We start from the raw sequence: 24978 nt of genomic DNA on the forward strand, positions 1-24978 counted from the left end.
GTATGGACGGTACTGCTGCTATAGGCACACTGGTTCTGCATCCAGCAACTGCCTGCCCACAGTACTGTGCCTGAACTTGGCAGGAACCCTCACACTTCCTTGCACCTCCTCTGCCCCAGACTGTTTGAAATACGATCACAGGCTCACAATGAAACCCTTGTCCCATTTCAAAGTACTCTCCCCCCGTGGGGCTACACAGGACAGGCAGCAACTTACAGGCTCCTGTTCAGATAATGTTAACATAACATTTTTCAAGGAGAAACTCAGAGGTTTCTCCTTCAAATGTTCTAAGTGTTCTAAAATACATGTAAATGCAAATATAACAAAAACACTAAATGAAGTAATTTAGGTGTGGATGCACTACATACCTCAGACATACACTGTTCAGAGTCTACTTTTCAAAGCAAGTGTGGATCACTAGAAGTTCAAAACCCAAGAGCTCTTCACAAGCTTCCTGTTAAAATAGTCTCCCTAACAAAAGTCAGTTTCTAGTCCACATATGCACACAGATTTCTCACTCTCAAGTCTACGACCCACACCCCTCACCTCTTTGGCTTATCAAATGTACCTTACCAACCCTACCAATCATTTTAAGTACAACAGATTCTACAGCAACTTGTCCAAGAAATGTTAACCACCACATGCTTGAACGATGGAATTTGAAACATTTTCCCCTAAAGAACCAGAGAGTCTGAAAATAAAACATAACATCTTCGTTCCAGCACATGAAGCAGGGCAAAATTATGAGCAAAAACAGAACCTTTTTCCACTGAATGCAACCTTAGCGCTTTCCTTCCTATCTTTAGATAATGGCTGCTAGGGAGAGACAAATGTAATAACAACAAAATTGGAAGTATCCCTCCAAACCAGCTTAGAACTTAAATTTTGCAAGTGTCATTCCATTATGAAATTCATACATACGTGTGTTAAATTTTCATTTTAACTTAAAAGCCAACAGCAACCTTCATCCTAGACTCACCACAGCTCTGGTTTCTTAAAGAGCATGTGGTCTATTTGTGCTGCGAGAAGGTGACTGTTGGCTTAACTGCTTGAAGGCATAAACAGAAATTTCTTCTGCAGAAAGAATATTGGTGCAGAGAATACACAGGCACACAAGCCTGCCTGCAAAATAAATTTACGGAAGTTAATTTGTTAGCTTTACTCACAGAAACATGAGGGTAGGAAATTGCAATAGTAATTCTAAGCTTTAATTCAGCTGATGGGTTTCTTTATGTTAGAGCTTTACAAAGAAAAAATCTTAACACAGCAGTGTCACTTCTTGAATCTCAGCAGCCTAATTAAAAAAAAATAGCTTTCAGAACTAATTGACAGAAAACACACATTATAGTTTTTGTTAGATTAGAAAATGCTTTGCACAAAAAAAGCAAAAAAATTGGCACAGAAGCAAATTTTATTATCAGACAAATACTGAGTTATACACATTAAGACACAAAAAAACCTACATCTTTCTCTTAAGTTATTGAAGTTAACTTGCAGCAGAGTTACAGTATTTCTTCTAAAGGAGAAAAGAAAAGAGTAAATGGGAAACTGCTGTCAACAAGTGTAAGTACTGCTGAGTTCACAGTCTAAGTTTATCTGCCAATTCTGAGCTCCACAGATACTGAACAAGAAGCACATGACAAAACTTCAGGCTCAGTTCAACTCATAATGAAGAACGATACTAAGAACTCTTCAAAATAGTCAACAAGTAGAAACCAAATACAAATTACATTTTAATTAACTATCACAAGAAAAATAAAAATTACATTTGCTATTCAAATTCAGGTTATTAACAAAAAAACCCTATCAATCACATCTAAAATCATTCCCATGTTAGTCATAACTTTGTATTTACAGAGAACAGTAATCTATTTAAGGTAGCTACAGACCCTCTACATACTCTTATCAAATAAAAGCTAGCATCTAAAAAACATGAAAGAACATTAAAATTGTAAAATCCAGTAGCAAAATCCTCACTAGCATTAGTCTTGTAAAAATAAAGCTTTGAATGCCTCATTTAATTACTGCATAGAGAATCACCAATTCCTTAATTTATCAAGTGTTACAACCAACATTAAAAAATGGCTTCTCAAACTAAAAGTACAAGAGATGTAACAGTGGTTTCCCCAATTCTCAAAAATTTTGCAATGCTTAACAAAAAACAACACAAGCAAACACAAATAGTTTCAATCTACCTAAAATTTAGGAGCAAGCAAAGCAGGATCATGCTGAAAGCATAAGAGAAAAACAAAAGAACAGCAATGGGTTTTCAAATCCCCACACCCAGTCACTGTGGCAGGCAGTGAGGCTGCCCAAGCCCAACCATTCTACATTTCACTCTCTTTTATAAAAAGGAAGGTTCACAAAATCCAGGGTCTGATTTTATCAGGCAACAGCGCTCAAAGGCAACCCCTCAACCACAGTCCCTTCCCTCCCACACACACAAGGTTTACAGCTGCTAAATGCATACAAGCAAGCAGTACTAAGTCATCCACACTCAAAGGCACTGGGGATCCTTTCTCACAGCACAGTGAGTGACCTAGGAAGATGCCAACAGACAGGCCAAGCTGGGCAGGCTTCCAGCACCAAGCCTTCACTGCACCAGACAGCAGACCTGCCAAAGCCCTAATGCTACACAAGTGTCACAGTACCTAAAACTTGTTATCACAGCTTTTTTCTTTTTGCTGCCTGCTCCCTCCCCAGGTTTTTTTTAAGCTTTTTTTTTTCCCATGTTAGTCTCCAACACATTCCAAGTACAGTTTCTCACCTCCACAGAACACAAACATTAGCCAGGCAATACAACCACCTTTGCTCTATTCAGGAAGACCTTCACATAAAAAAAAAAAATCTGAATCAGGGTTAGCAAATTAACTTTTTCTTGGGTTCAGGAGCATTTCTAAGGGACTGAGTTCCAATACTTAAACCAGCAGCAGCATCCATAATTGCTAGTTAAGCATAACAGCTGTGCACACTGGAACAAAACTATTTCCCAGAAGTTGAACTGAAGAGCTTTCAAACAGCTAAAGCACTATATACAAAATTGAAGAACATTAACCATAAGATCAGCAAAACTATATATACTATCATAAACATGAGTTATTATTAAACTTCCCTGGATATTATTCTTGAAATTTTACACTCAGTTTTTATTAGAATTAAGATACAAGTGGAGGCTTATATGTACTTTTATTATTACCTTTTTATACCTTCTCAGAATCACATCAGCATTTTGGTAATTTTATTATGTCATTGAAAATCTTCACTGGAAAAAGCTTCCCCAAAGCTGAACCTGACAGGTGACAAGCCATTTAAAAAAAACCATCCCCCACGTAAAAAAAAAAACCAAAAATAAACACCACAGGTCATACTTCCATAATAAGCTTTTAAGCTATCTGTGAAGAGGCTTCCTTTTCTCATCAAATATGATGCAATAAGTGGTCACACAGATAGCATCTTTCTTTCACACTGCATAACCAAGAACTATAGATTAATCATGTATTTGGCCAATTGTCAACATAATAAAAATAAACTTAGTCTGTTTCACTTTGCAAGTTCTTCTCCCACCTCCTGATCTTTTTAAAAAAGCAATAAACAAAACTGAACAATTACAGCTGGACAGGACCTCTAAGAGCTGATCAAATTTTTCAATCACTTAGTAGTTTACCCAAGTTGACTACCTCACAAATTCAGCTTCCTCCTGTCCCTTCACATACTTCAATATAGTCAACACCAGCAGAGCTTTGGTTTCCTTAATTATGCCCCTGCACACTCCACCTTCCAGGAAACCTATCCCTGCCTTCATCTGCTCTATACATTTTAATTCTGCCCAAGGTCCTCTGCTTGGAGAGGACTATATTGAGTATAAACAAGCTCCCTTGAGCCACTTTGGCTTCCAAAACAGCCTTTCGTGACACCCTGGCAAGCAAATCCTTGGCTTGGGAAAAAAAAAAATTCCACTTCCAAAGTCCATGGTTGCAGTTCTGCTGTTTGTCTTACTTACTCCTCTTGGAAACCTAAATCTAAACATTTCAGAGTAGTCTCATGCTTCCCACTCCTCTTCCCTCTTTGTAAGAGGTCAGCATCTCCCCTAGTTAACTCAATCATTTGTGTCAAGAACTCATTCTCCACATATTCAAGAGGACTCCTCAATTGTCCTCACTCTGTCCCACGTGTGTACCAGTGTCTTGGAATGATGACATTTCCTCCCGTTTTCCAGAGCCAACTTTATCTGCTTCTTATTCACGATCAGGTCTATGGCATCCAACATCACATGGCCTAGTGGCAGGAGTCAAAGCCTCCCCTGGACTGAAGTTCTCTATCCTCCACTTACTCAAGCATTGTCTCACATAAAACTGTTGGCTCTGCAGCTTCTCTGCAAAGACCCTGTCGGTCTGTTTGTCCTTCCTGATCCTGCAAGTCAGCTCATCTGCTCCCTCTGCAAACTCAGTGCCTGGACCAGACTCAACTCACATTTATATGGGCCCCTAGCTCCTACGCTCAGTCTAAGGGAGAAGCATCAGGCAATTGCTAGAGTCCAAGACATGAAAGACCACAGCCCTGCTCCTTCCACAAACTTTTTAGTACCAACTTATGGCTGCTGGAGAGATTTATGATTATCATGTGTTCAGTTACTCAAAGATGCTTTTCTTCTACTCTTACAACATAGTACAATAAGCAATTCATGAGGGCATGGGAAAACTTTTGCAGGGAGTATCCCAAGAAACCAAACCCCAATATTTGACTAATATTCCTTTCAAAGCATCATCCAAAGCCAGACAAATATCTATTAACAAGTTTTTAAAAAGAAATTGCACTATACAAACAAGTGCAAAGCTCCTCTGGCTTCTTGCCAAATGCATAGAACAGCAGTTTGATGCCGGGCCCCCACCCAAGGTCTGGTTACAACTCAGAAGCGCTCTCTTGTAGTCACCCAACTGGCATCTTCACCATACACGTGCCTTCCCCATAAAAGCATACGTGCAGAGAAACAGGACCAGAGCTATTCACAGATTTTTATATATCCATATTAGTAAAAAAAAAAAAAAAAAAAAAGGCAAAACCAAAAACATTCCCAAGTCCATACCAAGGCACACAGATTTTCATTAATTAGCCACTAGACATTCACATGAACAAAACTTAATAGAAGCCTTTTAACATTCTTCAGGATGTCCTCCATTCAGCATGATGACAGAGCATTAGAAAGGAGAAGTCCAAATAACAAGAATTCAGTTGCACACATCTGAAGAGTAATACCTCACGTAGGACCACATGACAAAGACACTCAACAGGAGAAATTTTAAACTGCCTTTTTATTGTTGTTCTCAGGAGACAACTACTGCCAAGGTAAATAAAGAAATACCCTATAATATCTGTGCTAAGGAAGGTCACTTGACTCCTGAGAAAACGTCTGTAGCATACTTAGATAAGAATCTGTCAAAAAGTGCCACCTAACGAGCTGGAAGATCACCTGGTCACACCTGCTTTGATGCAACAAGACAAACCAACTGCACTTCACTGCATTGACAGCTGTATGCAGCAAAAGAGCGATGGGACACCCTATTATAACTTAAGATTGCAAAGAAATTGCAGAGGCAAAGGGATACAAACAAAACAAATTCATGATTTTTCAAGAGGCTTTCTAGGTCAGGCATTAGCCTAGACTAAGATTCCTGTATTACTGCAAAAAAAGGGTCTTTGAAGATGAAAAAGGAAGAGTACATCACAACTTTAGTCAGGCAGCTCAGACTACTCGTGGAAGAAAGGATGTAAAGAACTGTGTGCCAGCCCCCTTTTTCCCCCTACTCCTCTCTTCCACAGCGCTATGACTCACTGCCCCAGACAGGTACCATCAGTGCCACTCTGAAGCTATAGCTGCTTCTCAGATTGATTCTTAATGCTTCAGGAAGCTACACATGGAATAAAACATATGCAAACAAAACTACAAGAGATCAATCTTGAAGATACACTTCCTGGACAGGGATGCTCCTTTGCTACAAAAAGCAGACAAGGGAGATGATATGCTGTTGCAAATTTGTCAACAGCTAAGCCACATTAAAAACACTTTGACTTTCAGAACTGTCAGCACCCTACTTTACAAGGCCAGTAACATTACAGGTCAACAGGTGAGCTGACATTAAACACCAGCTACAAAGGGACTGTGAGAATTCATGCAATGCTATATATCTAATTAAAGTCCAGGAACAAAACATGAAGCATTTCCCAATTAGCACAGCAAGACAGAGGCAGAAACCAGGAGGTACTGTATCTAAACAGAATACATGCATTTCTATAAATCCAAGTCACCACTCAGTACACCTATTACCTTGCACCAACTAGTCAAACACTGATTACCATTCTTCCTCTATAATAAACAAGATACATGAAGGGTTTGGGGGGGTGGCTGGTTTCAAACAGCTAGCAAAGGATGCGAGTTGCTGCCTCCAGACAATTCAGCAGTAATAAGTAAAACAGTATCTCAGACTCATCCTTCCTGAGTCTCACCCCAAGACATATAGTGTTTTCTTGCTGAAAGTGACAGACGCTTTTTGTGAACAAGGAAAAGAATATAACCTAAAACCACAACACCTGTAAAAGTGACATATGCATCTATACCTTACACCTCACAAATTGCATCCTCATTTCCTGTCTCCAGTCTTGAGTTTTTCAATCTTTCAGACACCTCATAAGCAATTCAGTTTCTTGTTTTAACACTCCTCCCTAGAAAAATGGCACCAGGATCTCATTGGTGGAATTCCAGACTCCACAATTGCTGGGCAGCTATTTGTTGCGGTATACAGCTAACAACTAAGGACAGTTTCTAGTTTTAAATACAATATTTATTGCAAGTATCTTTAAGATGTCTCTCCTCACCAATCCAGCTCTTCACATAGTATGAACCTGTATCTCTGATACCTATTTTCCTTCCCTGCTCCCTTTTCCCCACATCCTCCACTATTAGGATGTGTGATAACACTAACTCAAGATACTAAATCTACACTGCCTCTCAAAAGGTTAATCAGGTATTCATTCTCCTTGTCCCCAGCCATGTGTCCTGATGCCATCAGCTCTAGCATTCATTAACCTATGCAGAAAGCCACATCAGCTTGCTGATCCACATTTCTTTCTTTACCTCACTGTTCTCATACAGATAAGCAGCCTGGATCCATTTAACAAAAGGCTGCACATCTAGTAGGTACACAAAAGATAAAAAGGAAGATAACTACTCTTAGCAGACAGCACAGTCTTACATTGGTTGTAAAACCAATTTTCCAAGTACCTGGGAACATTATTCACAGAAAACTTGCCTTAGGTCCCTCTCTGTCTAGAGCTCATCCAAATAGTAAAAAAATTCAGCCCAGGGCCTGCTCACCAGTATTTACACCCACACAGACAAGATATAAGAGATAGTATTACCAAATAGCATTGTTTGTTAATGGTGCCTGAAAACAGATCATCCTTGAATAACCACAACCACAGCTGATAACAAATAGCACAACTGGGACAATATGAACCACAGGAGCAATGAATCTGCACAATTAAGTAGTTGCTGCTAAGGACACAGGTGAAGGATGAAGTCAGGAAAAAGACAGGACACTCTCAAAGCCTCAAAAGAGGAATCCAAGGGACCTTATGTTCTGTATCCAAGGAGATGAGGCAACAGGAAACCATGCTGCTGCAGCCCCTCTCTTGCAGAGGAAGATGGTAGAACTATTTTTTTTTGGTCACACTGACAATGTACAATTGCATTAAAACTACTACATACAGCACTTTCCACCACCTCTGGAAGGGTCTAGAAATCAGCACAAGGCAAACAGGCTACAGCAGATGTACACTGATTTGGTTTCTTGGGGAAACCCACCATAATAAGGACAATAAGTTTGAGCCAGAATTATGGCAGCTGGAACCATTGATCCAGAACTGCTAATGGCAGTGGCCTCAGCACGTATCTGTGGCTTCAAAGGAAGGAACTGCCTGCTCTCTGCCACTGCTGCCCAAGAGAGGCAAATCTCTAGAACAAGCAAAGTCAAATGACTTCAGCCCTCCTCAGCCTAAAGCTTAGACTCAATTACTGAGATGCCTCTCACTGTACACCTCTCCAAACCCCATAGCTCTTGGTATTGCAGCAGAGCCCTGCAGACAACCAAGGCAACAAAAGTCACTTTACTGACCTACCCCCAACTCAGTTCGCTTCCATACATGGCTATAGCATCTGTCACACATTCCAATGAAATATTTTAACATTAAAAAATCAGTAGAAAAAAGTTTTAACTAACTCGACCAAGAAGATGTCTGGTGTGCTCAGAGCATGGAAACAACCCAGCACAAGATCAGAAAAGTGCTACAGCACCAGGAGAGCAGTTCCATGCAAGCAATTAGAGTGACTTCAGTACACATCAATATTTAAGTTCAAATCACAACTGCTTTTTTTTTTTTTAAAGTAAATCTCTCAGTCATCCCCACTTAAAACACATTTGTCTCCAACACACAGCTACCTCAAAGCACATGAACCAGATACCTGCCCAGCACATCAAAGCACCACAAGCGGACACCAAGCCCTCAACACCAGACTAGAACCAATCACACAGAGATACTAGGAGGCAGAAAGGAAGAACACTACGTCTTCAGCATGAACCATTTCACTCCACAGATATACTTCTGTTACTCCACACTACCTACTAACATAGACAGTCATCAGCACCCTCAGTACCAGCACCTGACTCTCCACAGCACTGAGGATATGCACCTTTAAGCTGCAATTAACTTTGCTGACTGGGCTTCCACATTTTCCTCTCCCAAAGGTAATTCAGTACTTCTGACAACAGCCACTTTCCCTAAGTGAGCTTTGTGACAGGAAATTATTTTTAATCCATGCACTGATCCTTCAAATAAATCAGCTTGGTAATTAAATAACCATTCCCACAAAGGTCAAAAGATCTGGTATCAATTCCTTCTTTACAACATATACTTTCCACCTCCAAGGCAGTGACCCCAAAAGGGCTGCAGTGTGATGCTTAAAGCATTCTATTCCACATCCTTCCTCTGCTACTCAGTGGTAGAGTTTCAGCGAGAATCCAACAAAAGTGACATTTCAGCTTAGCCATCAAACAATGCAACAGGAGTCTGACTCATTCCAGAGGTCATATATGCATTTCACATCAACCTATCACTGATTAAAACACACTAAAAAGCTGAAACTTTAGGATTCTAGAGCTCTGATGAGCCCCCTCCAACTTTTAAAATTGCAGATCAAGCTTGCGTTTTTCATTATAGCCAATGAAAACTTAATTACTTCCTCCAGCAACCCACTCCGTTTCAAACCAATGATAAACTTAAAAAAAAAAAAAAAAAAAAAAAACAGATTACTTGGCGAGCAAGATACAATTCTGAACAAAAGCACACTCCTTCCACAGAGGTATTTCCCTTCATGGGATGACCACCACCTGCATTTCTCATGCTTTACAAAACTGGTCAGAAGTTCACTCAATAAAGCATGGGGACAGGATAGTAACATCATCTCCATCCCCTCTTGTGAAGGGATGAGCAATATGCTGTCTTGCTTTTGAACCAAAAAAAAAAAAAAAAAAAATACATTGAAGGAAGAGCAAAACAACAGAACAAACCTGACCCTAACGTTTCCTTGGTATGGTCTGGCCCACTCCTGTTTTGCACACTTTGCAAATACCACCACTTAGGAAAGTGAATTTCTCCAGACAGTACATGGAGGCAAGGGCCATTTTATACACTCTGGACAACAGCCCAGGAATCACATATTCCAAAAAGGCATTAAAATATTAGTTTCCTTTTCATATAGATACTCAAAACAGATCTCGCCAAGTTTTCTGAATACAAATCCCTGAAATACCATTGGGAGACAATGAGCTGTCAAAATGACTGAATTTCTAGTTTTTGTAGCAGACGATGGAAGAAAGCTTTGCACATTTTAAAAGACAAAACAGAAAAAAAGAGAATTTGGACAAATGTTAAATCCCCTAAGTTAGTTACAAGTAAATAAAACTCCTCAGTTTTAGATAAACTTCCACTTTTCAAATTAATTTTTTTAGATTAAAACTTAAATGCCAAATTCCCCTCCAATACTTATTTTTGCCACCTAGATTTCTTAAGAACAAAACAACCTAACAGCATCCCACTAAGCTATAAAGAAGTCTTCAGCAAAATCCTACATTTTTGTTGTTTCAGAAAAAAAAACCTCATCTTACTCACTCAAATTCATTCAGCTCAATACAGACGTGGTATAGAACTTATAACAACCCTAATCAGCTTTGCAGTTTCCCTAAACCAGATTCTTCCCCACCCTCCTTCTGAAATACTGTCTCAGACTCCAAGCTTAAAAAGAAATATATTTAAGAAAGGAATACAGATCATTCCTTTCTAGTTATTTTTTCAATTTTCTGTTACTCAGAAGACTACAGTTTCTGGAGAACAGCTCAATTCTGTGCAATTACTTTTACATCAATAAACACATTTGCATTATTTTTTGTTTTCTATTATGTGGCAGAACAAGGTTTAGAACAGGCAATTTAATACAATAACACCTGAAGTCTTAAGTAACTGATAGGAAAAACCTTATATGAAAGGAGTATAACTCACTGCCCACTACTCTGTTAAGTTTTAGCAGTTTACATTACTTTCCCATGGGATTTTTTCAGTCATTTATAGTTCATTGCTTCATATGGCTATAGAATCCCTGCTGTGTTAAAAAATGCCAAGTAAAATTATATCTCATTCACTGCTTTATGCTATACCTTCTTTTGTTCAGATCCAATTAGTGAAAGCTTGTTCTTCATTTATCATACTTTTAGCTGATTACATTAGGCATTATAATAGTTCTCTAGCTTTCCTTGACAATGTTTGCACCATCAGTGTTACATTTATGGTTGAGGAGGCTCTTTCATCTTGACCCTCTATTCCAATCAGTTCAGGGGGAAAAGTACATATGATTACTCTTCTTCAAATGAAACTTCTCTGCTTGTTTTCTCATATAAAAAATAATTCCACCAGATGTTTTAATTAAAAAAAAAATCTGAATTTTCCTGGTCCTTACCCACTTTACCTATTCAAGTGTAAAGAATTAGTGTTTTGAAAGTTGAACACTAAAATTAAAAATCCAACAAAACTCAGCATTTCAAACAGTATACAATCTTTTTTTCTCTGCTTTCCCCAAAATAAGAGATGCAATAAAAGAGAACTAGCACTATTTTCAAGAATCTGAAAGCATCCATTATGACCTATTTTTTTCAAAATATTCAGTAATATTTTGAAAATAAACACATGAGCAACTGTAATGCTCTATGGGGGTCTCAGCAGCCATTTTGCCAGGCTGTTTTTCCCAACCACCACAATTATTTTTACTTCAGGACAGTTGTTAACGCAGCAGCTTCTCTTCCGCAGCACAAATAACTGTAGACAACCTCTTTTCAACAGTTCACACACCCTCCCACCTCCACAAAACCAAATGCAATTCAATCCCATTTAATACCATGTCCAGCTGTTTGTAAATCTGCATTAATACAGAGGCATCCAAAAGACTCTGAAGTCCCACACTTCCTTTTAAGTTTTGTTAATGTTCTCTCCCCTATCACCACAACAATTTTCACCTATAAAAATCTGTCAGATCTTTGGTCATTTTTTAAATTAATAGCACAAAACAGTATATTTTGTTCTTTGTATTTTCCCTCTTCAGGTAAGCTTTATTCGGTTCTTGGCAGGTTGTTCCATTTTTGCCACATTCCCAGTTTATAACAGTCCTCTCTGCTAATTCCTCCTCGTAACAGCAAAGTTTTAATTCCTTGAAATGAAAATTCCTTTGTGCTCTTACAGCCTAGTTACTAGTTTTATCGATTAATGGTAAGTATGTCCAAACTGATATTGCTCTAACAGCATACTCAAGATATTTGCCATGGTGCTGAACAGAAACTGGAAGAACAACAGAAAGCAGTTTCATGGAAAGTTTGTATGTATCTTGTTTTTCCTAGCTCCATGGGGACAGAGGTTCGCTTTGGCAGGTTGCATCAGCTCCCAGGTATGACTTCAGAGCATTTGAGATTTTGCTACGACTGGTACAACCAAGAAGGATGCTGTTGGTGAAACCTGGACAGAATTATGGACAACTATTGTTGGTTACTTTATTGTAAGTAACAGAGTCAAAGAATTTGGCCTGTGGGCTCATCTACCAAGGTCATCCAAACTGGCAATCACATGCATCACTGCAATGGGCCAGGTCATCCCCACAATGAATAACTGGAAGTATTCCAAGTCCTTAAAACAGACAATATTAACTAAACTATTTCCCAGTGCAAGCACACAAGGTAGTGACTGAAGGATTTATGGTAAACACAGACAACATGTACAATTAAACCCAAAAAACTAGCTTAGACTTAATACCATTACCTTAAGTACAGCGAATAATTTTTCAAGCAGCCTTCCTCTCATTTTCCTTTAAATATCTGGAGCTTCTTCAATGCACACAGCTAATGCTTAACCTTGTACAAGGTTTGGTCAGTCTTTAGGTAACAATCCAAAGAGCTAAGCAGACACTACATCAGCCTTAGAGCATTTGTTAGAGCCTCATCTCTTGTTTGTAAATTCAAAATGTCAGCATCCCCTGTAACACACAATGTTATCTTTATAACATGAGTATATGAACTGTCATGAGTATATTAATGCATTTCTGAGATATCAGCTTGGACTTTCTTGGGAACTATAACAAATTAAAGACCCTACTTGTATTTTAAAACTAAGACAGCACTGTAGATCAAAGCAGTACAGACATATTTTCAATTTCCTTTTTGTAACGCACTATTTGTATACCCTTCCTGCTAAGGTCACGAGTTGTACTTTTTCATGCCATTCTTACCCTCTCATTATGTTCTTCAATCTTGGTTCTTACTTACTGCTTTCAGATTTTTTCATAGTCTCCAGTTCATAGTAGAATCCACACGATAAACAGATACACTGGAGAGAAGACCAATTCATTTTCTCAAGTCTATTATGGACTGGTGAAAGAACATGTGGGGGGGTTTTTAAACAGCTTTTTAAGTCTATTTTCAGGATGAATTCATGCCACTGAACAAGGCTATGCAGTGCTGCTAAATAGTGAATCCATTTATCCTAACAGCATATACCATATACATAAGATGGAATTCAAGTACCCATCAGCATGCTTCAGTTTTACTAGAGGAATCATAGATCATACAGAGTAGTTTGTATTCATATTCACAAAACCCTTGGCTTCGAAAAGAATTAGAATTTATCATGATGTCTGACATCCACCCATTAAGAATTCATTTCACAGCTCATTGAGCACCCACAAGCTACTACATTACCAGTTATGGCTACCAGTTGAAATCCAGACCAAGTGTACTTTCCATTCACCTCAAAGAAAGAATTACTTGGCGAAAAAAATCCATCAGCAGAGTATTTCAGAAAGTCCCATTTCAGTCCCTTGCTTAGTCTACAGCCTAATCATATGAACTGAGCTGGTCATGAAGTAAGAGAACCACAAAGGCACTCAACAGCCCAAAACTCCCAAAAGTTCTCACCCTTCACTTAACTCTGAAAACACAAGTTCTAACTACTTTCAGATTTCATCAACCATGTCTGTTTTTCTAATATTGAGTAACTCGCCACCTATACTCACAAGTCCTGTCCTGCATTTTTTTTCTGGCAGCTTGTCTGAGTGACTTTTTATTAAATCATAATACAGGGTTTTAACTCCCTTCCAGATTTCAACAAACTTTCCTGGGACATGGGGGTACCCTCAGTCATTTCTCCGGTAGCAGTTCCTGCAGGCAAAGAATAATACTATGTTCTCTCTAGTCAACAAGAATATGCAAGTATGAGTACACCTGCTGTTACACCACACAAGCAATTATCCTCCTATTGGTGCCATGAATTACTTCAAATATTTCTAAACTAAAGAAGAGACTACAAAACCTGAAAATGGGCAAGACAGGTACCTTACTCGTCTAGAAAGCCATTTTACCACCTTCCTGCCACACTGCTGAATACTGAAGACACATGAATATTCTCATCAAATGGAGCAGCACCATTAGGCCTGTTTAACACACCTGGTAGAAGAGGACATTTCTCTGGAAAGTGGGAAGCAATGAAAAAGATTTACCAGGCACAGAAAAAATTTCTACTAAGCTCTATACCTTCTTCTAGGATCCACTCTTCATTGCCTTTTTGTGCATATTAGCAGAACAAAATTTAGGTTTCACTGCCACTCTCACACTTGGTGCACGCTTCTACCTGTGTGCATTTATGTCTACCTTAATCCACATAAAGACAAAGGTAACATTTACACAAGCAAAACACAGAAAGAGTTGACAGAAGAAACATGGTAAATACTTGTCCAACCCTTCCCCCACCTTGGTATCTCCATCCACTCACTTCAAGCACATAGAGGAAAAGGACATATACAAAGGTACTTCAGAATTGCCAACATGTCTACCACAATAACCAACAATCCTGCATAACAGCTGCAAGTTTTGCTGAATTACTAAAACCTCATCTACCACTTGAATTTAAGTAGTACTCACAGCATTGGCGTCGACATCACTGTGTATGGCAACTGTTTTAATCCCCATCTTCTTACATGTTTTGATGACCTACCATACAAGAAGTGACAATTACCAATATTTAAAATACCAATAGTTTTAGAATTAAATGTCAAAAAATTAAAAGGTTACATACTTACTCGGCATGCAATCTCTCCTCTGTTGGCAATAAGGAGTTTTTCAAAAGTCTACAGGGAAAAGAACAATAAAAAACTTGAGAAACTAACAGAACACAAGTTTTTCTCCCTCTAGAAACATGCACCAAACAGCTTGTTTTCATATGGACTAGGGGAAGAGAAGGTATTGCCACTGCACCAACCAAACTGTTTATTAGCCTCACAGTCATTAGTTAATTTGAGGAGGGGAAGACAGGTGCCAGAGGAGAGGGAGGAACACTGCAAAACCCCAAGAGGAACTGCTATCGACAGACTAGAACACATTATTTGCTGTATACTCCAGACAAACTCAAGGTGCCCTTGACCAAATTTACTTTTTCAAAGTCAGGGCTGAGCTGGCATCAAATGACCAGTTTAAAAATACTACCACGTGATAACACCGTACAGAAATTAAGTGATAAGAAACCCCTCCAGGTGAGAGCTGCAGCAAGCTCATACAGTAAGTTCAGCCAGATCTGCTGAATACCACTGGCTCACCCGACTCAGACAGGTCTTAAACATCCTTAAACAAGCGCAATCATCAGAAGTACAAATACTTTAAGAACACCACAGGAGCTAGCAATTTTTCTCAAGAGCTCTTTTTAGCTGGGGATCTGGTCTAAAAAGGTTACCAACATACTCATACAAACTGTTCCTGAATCTAAATTTCAGCATTCTAGATACCTAAAGACTTTTAGGCATACAAAGTTGAGGGGGAATTTAAAAAATACCCCCAAATACTTGGTATTGAAAAGTGTCATGACTCAAATGCTCCATCAACCTAGTTCTTGGTATACAAAAGCTGTTTTATTAATCAGCTGTGGTCACAGTGCAAGACAAGACTTTCAGTATCAAAACAGTAAGAATATTTGACATTCATTTTTCAATTCAAAGACACAGACTAGACTCAAATCCAGCACAATAAAAATAATTTTAAATCACATATGGCTTTGAAGCAACATTTTTTTATGTCATTTCCACTAATTCAGCTGAAAAGGTGTCACATGAAAGTCTTGACATTACAAAGACAGTTTAAGCTCTTTTCTGCTTTTTTTGTTCACTGCCCCTTCTACTGTCTGTAGTAGTCACTGGTTGAAATCACACAGTTCCTAGCTGAGAGAAACCAAATACCCAACCATATGGCCTAAATATAACTATGCATTTAGAAAAGCAAGGGGATCTTAATTAAGCAAGAACCTTAAAAATGAAATCTTCAGAAAAAAATCTGTAAAGCCACAGTTCGAGGTACACACTGGTTTTCCCCACTTCCTAACACTGTTTCACTTCTGGTTAATTGCTTCTACATTGGTATATAAGGACAAGCCTGTCAGTCCTGAATTGCTGGCATCCTTACCCTTGAATATTAGTGTCTCCTCATTCACATTATTTTTCCAAGCGTGTTACTTCAGAGGCCATGCCAAGACAATCTTCCACAAGTAAAGTTCTTCTTGGCTCGTAACTGTAAATTGAGATTGCTACTGCACAAGCCCCAAGATGAGAATTTGCTATTCTCTGCAGGCCTTGAAGGCCCATCTTTTTCCAAACTCCAAAGTTCTTACCCCCATGCCAGATGATCTAACAATCATGCTGCCACTATTACTTTGTTTTGTTTCCACAAACAGCTTTTGGCTAGTCTAGCTCCCAGATGTTTTACCAGGCCCATTACCACCCACACCATGCAAAACATTAACAGTTGTTTCACAATTATAACATGTTCAGGCCAGTATGTAACTTTCCCAAGCTCACAGTGACTTATTCAGCCTTTTGGTATACACTCAAACTAGTATCCAATCTTGACATGTATCCTGCAAAAGCAACTTCCTGTTCGGTTTAGAAAGAAAAACATGCTATTAAACCAGTGATGGGTTATACCAAGAGAATTGTTAGTAGCAGCACAAGGAAGAGGGCAGCTTAAAAACCCAAATGTCAGTATTACAGTAAGATGTCAAAAAAAAAACATGCACCATAGTACTTACCTTTTCATTTGGATCATACACAGATGAATACAGTTTATGTGAAGTTATAAGGCACCATCTTGAACACAGCATTTCCCACTACAGAAGAAACAGGGAGTTAAGCCTGTTACAGTATGCCATTGAATTAAAAACATATTGTACACTGACACCTTGAGGAAACTTTCATAGCCTTTCATTCCCTCACCAAGTGGATTAAAGCACATAGATAACTGCCCTTCCCCAAGCAAACACCCACAAAGAGTAACCAGAAACAATTCAAAAGCTCTAGATATGAGGTTATTATCCTAGGTACAAATTTTTTTGTAATAAACTCTCTACTATACCATCTTCTTTCCTTCTTGTTCCAAGAAATACCAACCAAGAAATTCTCAAAAAAGCATGCACACGTGTCTGTACACAGTGGTGATGGGGAGAGGCCTTCACTGCTAGAGAACTGTTGGGCATACAGCAGGTACCAGACTGGGCCCGTACAGAGAGGAAAAGTAGAACAGACTTTAGATGCTAGCTAAGCTCCCAGTCTTCCCTACCACAACCTGCTGACAGCAGTCTGAGGAAAAGAGGTCTTCTCTTAGGCTTCTGCTCTGAACCAACTTTGACAAAGACAGTTCCTATAGTTTAACATTTTTGCACAAAACAGAAATAAGCAGTATACACAATTTCAAAGAAAACACAATAGATGATATCACAGATTTGCAAGTGAATCAAAAAGGAGATTCAGATAGGCATTATTTAAGCAAGTCATTTCACAACATAATGGCAGTTAGGTCACCATAAACAAAAATAATCATACAGAAAATGATACCACACCAAAGATGCATCAACACAGACAGCTCCAGCAAAGTCATGCTTGATCACCCACTTGGAATCCAAAAGACTGTACAAAGCCTTGATAATAAATATTGTCTAGTAGGAAACATGAAACAGCAGTGACAAGCAACTGCCAGAATTCAGAATCTGTCAATTCTATCTTAAAGAACTGTTTTCAGAAGCTGCAGGAATCTGAGGAAGTAGTAGAAAGTAAAGGCTGTCCTGTGAGAAGACTGGGAAAAAAAGATATGAATATGGACTACATTAGAAAAAATATCAAAAAATAAGGAAGCATATGTTCACATAAAGAGGTTAATTAGAGAATTCAGTTGCACCTTCCACAAGAGTAGTTAACTTAAGATAATTGAAAAATTGATAAAATTTTAAGTTTACCATAAGCTCAGATTCATTTTGAAGTAACAGTGGCTGTCAGTAACTGGAATGTGAACACTTCCGATACAGCCCTCTAGCCTGATCAAGTTTGCAAATACTTCTCATGTTGCATCACAGAAAGCAGAAACCAGCCCGGGATTGGGAAGGCAATCACATCTGTAATGCAGCTGATCTTACAATGTTATAAAGGAAAAACAATGTATTTCAACACAAGTAAAGGAAGCCTTAGAGCAATACCATCTCTTGCTGGCTCCAAACAAGCCTCATGAGCAGAAAGCTACTATAGTTTCACAAATCATTTAGTTGCCAGTCACTAGTGGCAGACATAGCATATACTATTCCCAGATAATCCAGCTATGCTTAATTCTTCTGGAACAATTCATATATGTTTTATTTTTCTGAAACTAAAAAAAGAACTGTTCCACTTTGTTTCACATGCTGAGTTCTTTCCCATTCAGTTTTGTTTGCTTGTTTTGGTGGGGGTTTTTGCTTCTTTTCTTTTTCACTTCACTCCCCAAAAATAAAATCCAACCCAACCTGAAACAAAAATCATTTTATATGCTAGAATCAAAACTACTAGAAGTTTCTTTGGGTTGTTTTTTTTTTTTGCAGGGGTATATTATTGCTCATCTGAGGGTGTGACAGTATAAGCTGTTTCAGACATTAAAGGGATGCAGTTAAGGACAAAATTCTGCAAGCTGCAATCACACCTGCCAGCTGGGCATTATCGCAAGTTTACAGCAGGACTATTACACCTTCAGTGACTGTACTGTGATCTAGATACTGTCAGAGGGAACAAGAAGGATAGCTAGAGAAGCAGCAGTGTACACTTTCCTGCTCCAGAATACACACAGTTAAGTAGATTGAGTCCCTCTCCTCGGAAACACTATTGACAGAAGTGCTTGAGGGACCACAAATAGTCTAAAGAAGGTCATACAGGACACACACAAAAACTCTCCACCAAGTTAATATTATTCATTGGAGAAAGTGCTTGTTAAGGGTCAGTGGGGCTAATCTAAATACTTGCAGTTAGCAGGGAGAAGGGGACAACCAGGCAAGGAAGGAAAATCTTTTGAACTTTCTTGTAAATACCTTTTATACAAAACTAGTTTCAAATGCCCATGAGAAGCCAGAAGAGTTATGCACAGGAGACTGGTAGGAAAGGCTATGATGGGGAAAATGAGCTATCATTAAGCTGTAGAATCTTAGCCATCTTGGGGGGGGAAAAAAAAAAAGAGCCCTGTTAAAACTTTTTCTGCAAAAATAATATAATTACTAAGCAATTAAAAAAACTTGGAAAAACTTTAAACCACACTCAGCTCTCGTTTTACACTACAGAATTGGACAGATTTCACATAAAAATCTTGTAATGGCCTAATTATGTACCTATGTTTAAAAACTTAACGGCCTCCCCTCACACACACAAGCAAACCACTTAGAAAGCCAGGTTCAGCCCTGAATTGAATACTTGTTGGGTATTTCCTAAAACAAATCAAGCATATTGCTCAACTCAGATGTGAAATTCCAACTCTAATTCACAGCTTTTAAAAGAAGGGGTTCTGTATGCATCTGTACCAATATGCACTAAGGTTTAAGAGCTTGCTTAATCTAGCACCCACTTCAAGAAAAGTCTCTTTAGAGGTCTGCTCCTAGCCACTATGAGCAATTGAATAATTACTCAAAAACAAACAAGCATTTTGTAAATAATGCACATCTAAGGCCACAAAGGAACACTACTAAATTGCCATCTCCAAATCTACAGCTATGCAGATATCATCACCTACCCCTAGGCTCCCAAACTCCTTCCATACGTAGGTTCATAGGTTCGTTAAGAGCTACATCGAACACCCAAAGACCTCTCAAACCAACAACCCAGCAAAGCCAATCTAACTCTCAAGCTTCGTCCTTAATTGGCTGCCTCCCCCAAACCACACATGCCCTAGCTATTATACCTTACATAGACATTTCCTCAGAACACAGCCCAGAGAGCTCAGCTTGACCTAGAGACTTCCTTGTATCTTGCAAAACTAGGAGAGGGCAGTAGAGTCATCTGGTATAACCTATTTTTGTCACGATTTGTTACTTCCATTTAATAAAACTTTTGACTCTTGAAAGCCCAAGAATGTAGGCTATTCATTTATGAGAACTCAATTCTGGACTTCTGCATTTGGCTTGGAGTTTCCCACATCTTACCAAATTTTTGGAAAACAGATAGTATCAGTGGTGTATTTTGGAAAAGCATCCTCCTTTATCTATTATTAATTGCAAAATAGCCAAACTGAGCTAAAATAGCTGTAACAATTATAAAATAACTTCATAATTAAAAAAAAACCATAAACTACAGAGTACCTTGTAGAACAGTATGCACACTGCCAATTTGAGACCTCACAGAGAACCTGCCTCCCCTCAGACACCCAGCCCTAGGAAACCTCTTCAGGGGGTTTCAGGACACAGCATACAACAGCAAAACAGAAAATTACCTTGTTATTTAGATATGGCTTATATGTGTGTTTTTAAAGGTTTACATGCCCTCATGGAGGAAGGAAATTTCCCTGCCATACTGGTCAGCTTGTAAATAACTCACTGATACCGAGCTTTACAGGCAGAAAAAGGTCTCACTGTTGAAACAGCGATGCAGAGTTCCAGATTTCAGGCAGGAAAAGCATCATATATCAATATTTGCTGTAAGAAGTCTAGTATAGGAAGGAAAGTGTATTTTAGCATTACTAGAAAATAGAGCAAGCAATACCCCATAGTAACAGCCAGACTAGCACATTCCTTTTCACTAGACAAATTCTACCTCTGCTGAGATTTTTGCCCCTACACTTTCAGAGATTCAGGTGTAAGATACCATAAGAATAACCCCTTTGTCTTTGTGGTGTATCTACTATTAGCCATCAGTATTCCTGAGTAGTTACAAATATGACTAAAATGATTTTTTTTTTTCATATTTTGATTACACAGCAAGTGTTCCCAAATCTTTATTTCAACTCATTTGACAACAAAATTTCCTATCTGTGGAACTCTACTGATGGAGTATGTATAAAGTACATAGGAAGCAGATACCTTAGGTGACTGCAAGACTGTTAACTTACAATACAGTATCGTACAAATCTCATTAATGGGAAGGGAAACATAACACTTCTGTATTTCTTTTCTCTAAGGAAGCACTCTCCCTTCCTTTGTATGCTCAGAGTGCTGAACAGCCAAGCCCTTGTAACTGTAAGCAGATTCTCCTGAAGCCAACTGCAAACACAGCTGTAGTACAAGGTTCTGTAAGGTACACTGCACTTCACAGTTCCTTCCCTCTGACCAGACTGACAAACACTCGCAATTCTAAGAACAGAAAATCTCTTTCATGTCTGCCAACATAGCATACGAACTACAAACAAGAAAACAGTCATCCACCTAAGGCTATATTTTAAGCTCAATCATTCCTATATCCAGGTAGCTTCTCCTCTGTGCCTCTCCCTAAAGCTTGTATTGTGAACCAGGCATGGGAATACAACCAGCTGAGAAGCTACTCACAAGGAGTGGGAAAAATGTGTTCTCAGCCAGATTTCAATCCAGCTTATACAAGATATTCATGCAGCAGTGCTGGCACAAGTTGGAGGGAGACAGGAGCTCAAAAGGAGCAGCCTGCGATCAAGACCTAGCAGCTGCAGAAAGTTGCAACAGTTTCTAATGGCAGCAGCCTTAAGAGGTCCAGTAAGGCTGGCTGGCGCCTGTGAAAGAGATCACAGTACTGTAACAATCAACATAAGTTCAGACAGACAAAATAAATTAAAACACAGAGTGTTTCAGAACAAAAGTGACTTTTTTTACTCAATGTAGACTTTAATGAGGTCTCAATTTTTTCCTTTCAAAACTACTTTTTGCCCATAGTACACATAGCACAGCTTACCTTGCCTACAAATTCCAAAAGGCTGCCCCTGGAACCAGAAATCTCTATCTGAATTATACTTTAAGAGTGCTTGTCAGTACTAAAATCTGTAGTTTACATACTAGAAACAATCACTGAACTCCAGAAGTCTATGGCTACATTCATCTCCAGAGACTGGCAATCATTTGAACTCCCTTCCTTAATGGCAAATGATAGATACCCAACCTTGCTATCCCATCAGCCTGGTACTTCCGTGCTCATGAACAAGGGTGAAAATACTTCCCTGGAATAACAGCATGCTAAAAATAACATCAGAGAAGAGAGCAAGGAGCTCCCACTTTACAGATAACTTGCATGACTTAAAAATGTTGGGTGCACAGATGGCAGAGAAACTTTCCATACATTTAATTCAATGGTTAGAAAACTTACCCACACTGATAAAATCTGTATCAGCAGTTTACTCTTGAAGTCATGATGTACAGTATTTATCACTTTGTTCTACATTATTTTAAACAGTCCAACAGCACACTCAAAAGAGTTTCACGACTGAAGTATCAAAAGCCATGTCTCACCCTCATTCTCTGATTACAGCCTTCTTTCAACATCAGGTTTTCTCACAGCTCCAGAAGTGCAAAGCACTAGAAATTAAATTTTGGTTATATTCTAAGTACAACCAGTTCTGCATAAAACCTAAAAAGAAGTGATAGGCACTAAATTAGAAACACAGCAAAGAGTCAAATCCCCAGCTCAGTGTTTCTGCACCTTTCTCAGGTCCTTTCTTGACTCCCACATGAAAGCAGCAAAAGAAATGAAGGACATCTCAGCAGCCACTAGCCCTTGCAAAAATTGTAGGAGTTCCAAGCACACTAAAGTTTGAAGACATCAATTTATTATTTGTCTATGTCAGCAAAACATAGAGGAATCTATGAAAGTAATTTCCATGCAAATTTGTTTTATTAGAGGTTTCCCAATATACTGTTGTCTTGATGGTGACCTTCATACCCAGATATTAAGGGCTAGAAATCACTTCAGTGGCATAACTCATAAGTGCTATTAAGTAGCTATAAAAACATTTTGTTTTACAGAGGTGCCGCGAACGGAACAGTTCCATACTGCATGCACTGGTGCTGTCAGAAAACACCCTTGAGATGCCAGAAAGAAGAAAACAAAGTAGGATTTTTACAGGCCTTCTAGAGGTTCCAAAGGACTGACATCAAAGTCTTAGAACTACTTAGTAGGAAGGGCAGAAGCCTTCTACATCTATATACACATAGTCATGGCTACCAAAAATGAAGTCTTCAAACAGGATGAGCCCTCTGTTAATTTGAGGTCACCTCCAATTAAACAACCTTGCTTTTCAAAAAGCTTCTCTTGTGTATACCTTCACAGGAAAATGGGTTTACTACATATGTTGCAGCAGGGATTACTGTAACACGCATATATCAAACCAGGAGTCCCGTGGAAAGGAAATATACATGGACGGACAGATTCTTGGTAGATGTTTCAGAGATGTTTATTTCTCCAGCCGCATGGCCGGGGCTCTGCCGAGGAACTGTCTGTCCATATATATTTCCTTTCCACAGGACTCCTGGTTTAATATATGCGTGTTACAGTAATCCCCGCTGCAACATATATATATATATATATATATATATATATACACACACATACACAGAGGAAAAATACTTGGGTAAAGCACATGCCATTTTCCTCTTTAATCCCTTCTCAAAATTCCCCGCCCACAGAAACCACCACTTTTACATGATTCCTAGAAACAGGTGAGGAGTTCTTTATAGTATTGCTATGAGGCAAGATTTCTACAGAGACACCCATCCCACAGGGTGTCACCCGCTCTGTGCAGCCGCACCTCAGGGGTGCACAGAGCAAAAACATTTTCTGTAAGCCACTGCTCTCTTCTCCACTGGAACTTTCAGACCTCTACACAAATTTTCCTTTTCAGGAAAAAAAACCCCAAACTGTAAATACTTCCTACAGTAAACAGTTAGAAGTATTTTGCACTACTTTTCCCATAAAGAAACTAACTGCAGTGTCATTCAACTGTTACACAACCCAATGTGCAAATGCTGTTTGTTCTTATCTAAAATAATCTCTTTCTTTTAATACAATCTGTAGAAGTAACAGAGATGAAAACAAAGCAGGTGCCTCAGTGAAGTTATTCCACAGGCCAAAGAATAAGCTTTCCTAGATAATTTCAGGTCTTCATCAAAAACATTGGTATGGTTCTGCAACGAGTTTATTGCCTTTCCATGAAAGGCAAGAAGAATAGAAAACCACTGTAAAGCTTTAAGTAACAGCTGAAAGCACCGTAAGTATCTGGGGTAAAGCGGGAGGTGGGGGGAAGGGGAGGAAGAGACAACTCCTTTCTCTGTTAGCTAACATTTTACAACTAAAAATAGCACAAAACTACCTTCTACCCCAGAGTTTTGATAAGCTTGTGTTTAACAGAGAGAAAGGACAGAAGGAAACTGAAATCACAGAACCTCAGAGTCAAGCAGGTCAAAAAAGACCTCTGAGATCATCGAGTCCAACCTATGGCCAAACACCATCACGTCAACTAGATCACGGCACTAAGTGACACGTCCAGTCTTTCAATAAACACCGCCAGGGACGCTGACTCCACCACCCGAAAGCATCACATAACCCTGTTCAGCAGCAGAAAATTAATTTTAAAAACCCAAAACAAACAAACAAATAACCCCAGTCTCCTGGCAACACGCCGATGGGATACACCAAGGAACAGCTTCTTTGGGCGCTGGGAGCCCGCAGGCAGAGAAGCCAGGACCCAGCTTTTAGAGCCTCCCGGCACCCGCCCGCAGCCGCGGGGGCAGCAGCCGCCGCCCGTCCCCGCCGCGGCCCAGCACACACAGAGCTCCCCGAAGCCGCTCACCCAGCCGGGGGTCCCCGCCGGTCACACGGGGAAGCTCCTCGAGAGAGACACCACCCGCCCTCCCGCACAGGAACAGCCTCCGCCCGGCGACCCCACCCGACCCCATCCACGGGGAGCCTCCGCCACCCGCAGCTCGATGCCCCCAGGCTGCCGCTCCTCTCCGGCCGGCCCCCAAGGCGACGCTCACCCCCGGCAGCCGCGCCCGCCGGCCGCCCCAGCGCAGGAGCGGAGCCGCCGCCATGTCCGCGGCCGCCGCTGCCCGGCCGCCCTTTCACCC

At 39.6% G+C, this 24978-nt stretch overlaps 1 protein-coding gene across 3 annotated transcripts in view; it reads right to left on the minus strand.

Moving 5' to 3' along the window:
• PCCA (propionyl-CoA carboxylase subunit alpha) overlaps window positions 1-24961 on the minus strand; it is a 272415-nt gene extending 247454 nt beyond the window's left edge. Inside the window, exons 1-4 of one of the 3 annotated variants that reach the window (XM_042042942.1) lie at window positions 24889-24961; window positions 16711-16788; window positions 14720-14767; window positions 14562-14630 (exon numbers count right to left, since the gene is read on the minus strand). In XM_042042942.1, coding sequence (XP_041898876.1) covers window positions 14562-14630; window positions 14720-14767; window positions 16711-16788; window positions 24889-24942 — 249 coding nt within the window. In that variant the 5' untranslated portion in view covers window positions 24943-24961. Of the gene's footprint in view, window positions 1-14561; window positions 14631-14719; window positions 14768-16710; window positions 16789-22365; window positions 22387-24294; window positions 24376-24888 lie in introns of those variants that run through there. The other 2 variants (XM_042042930.1, XM_042042953.1) reach the window with 2 other exon arrangements.
• Between the last annotated feature and the right edge of the window lie 17 nt (window positions 24962-24978).

This window comes from Corvus kubaryi, unplaced genomic scaffold (genome assembly GCF_017639235.1).
Source record: "Corvus kubaryi isolate FWS band 111438036 unplaced genomic scaffold, C.kubaryi_AGA036_p1.0 133, whole genome shotgun sequence".
NCBI classification, from domain to species: domain Eukaryota; kingdom Metazoa; phylum Chordata; class Aves; order Passeriformes; family Corvidae; genus Corvus; species Corvus kubaryi.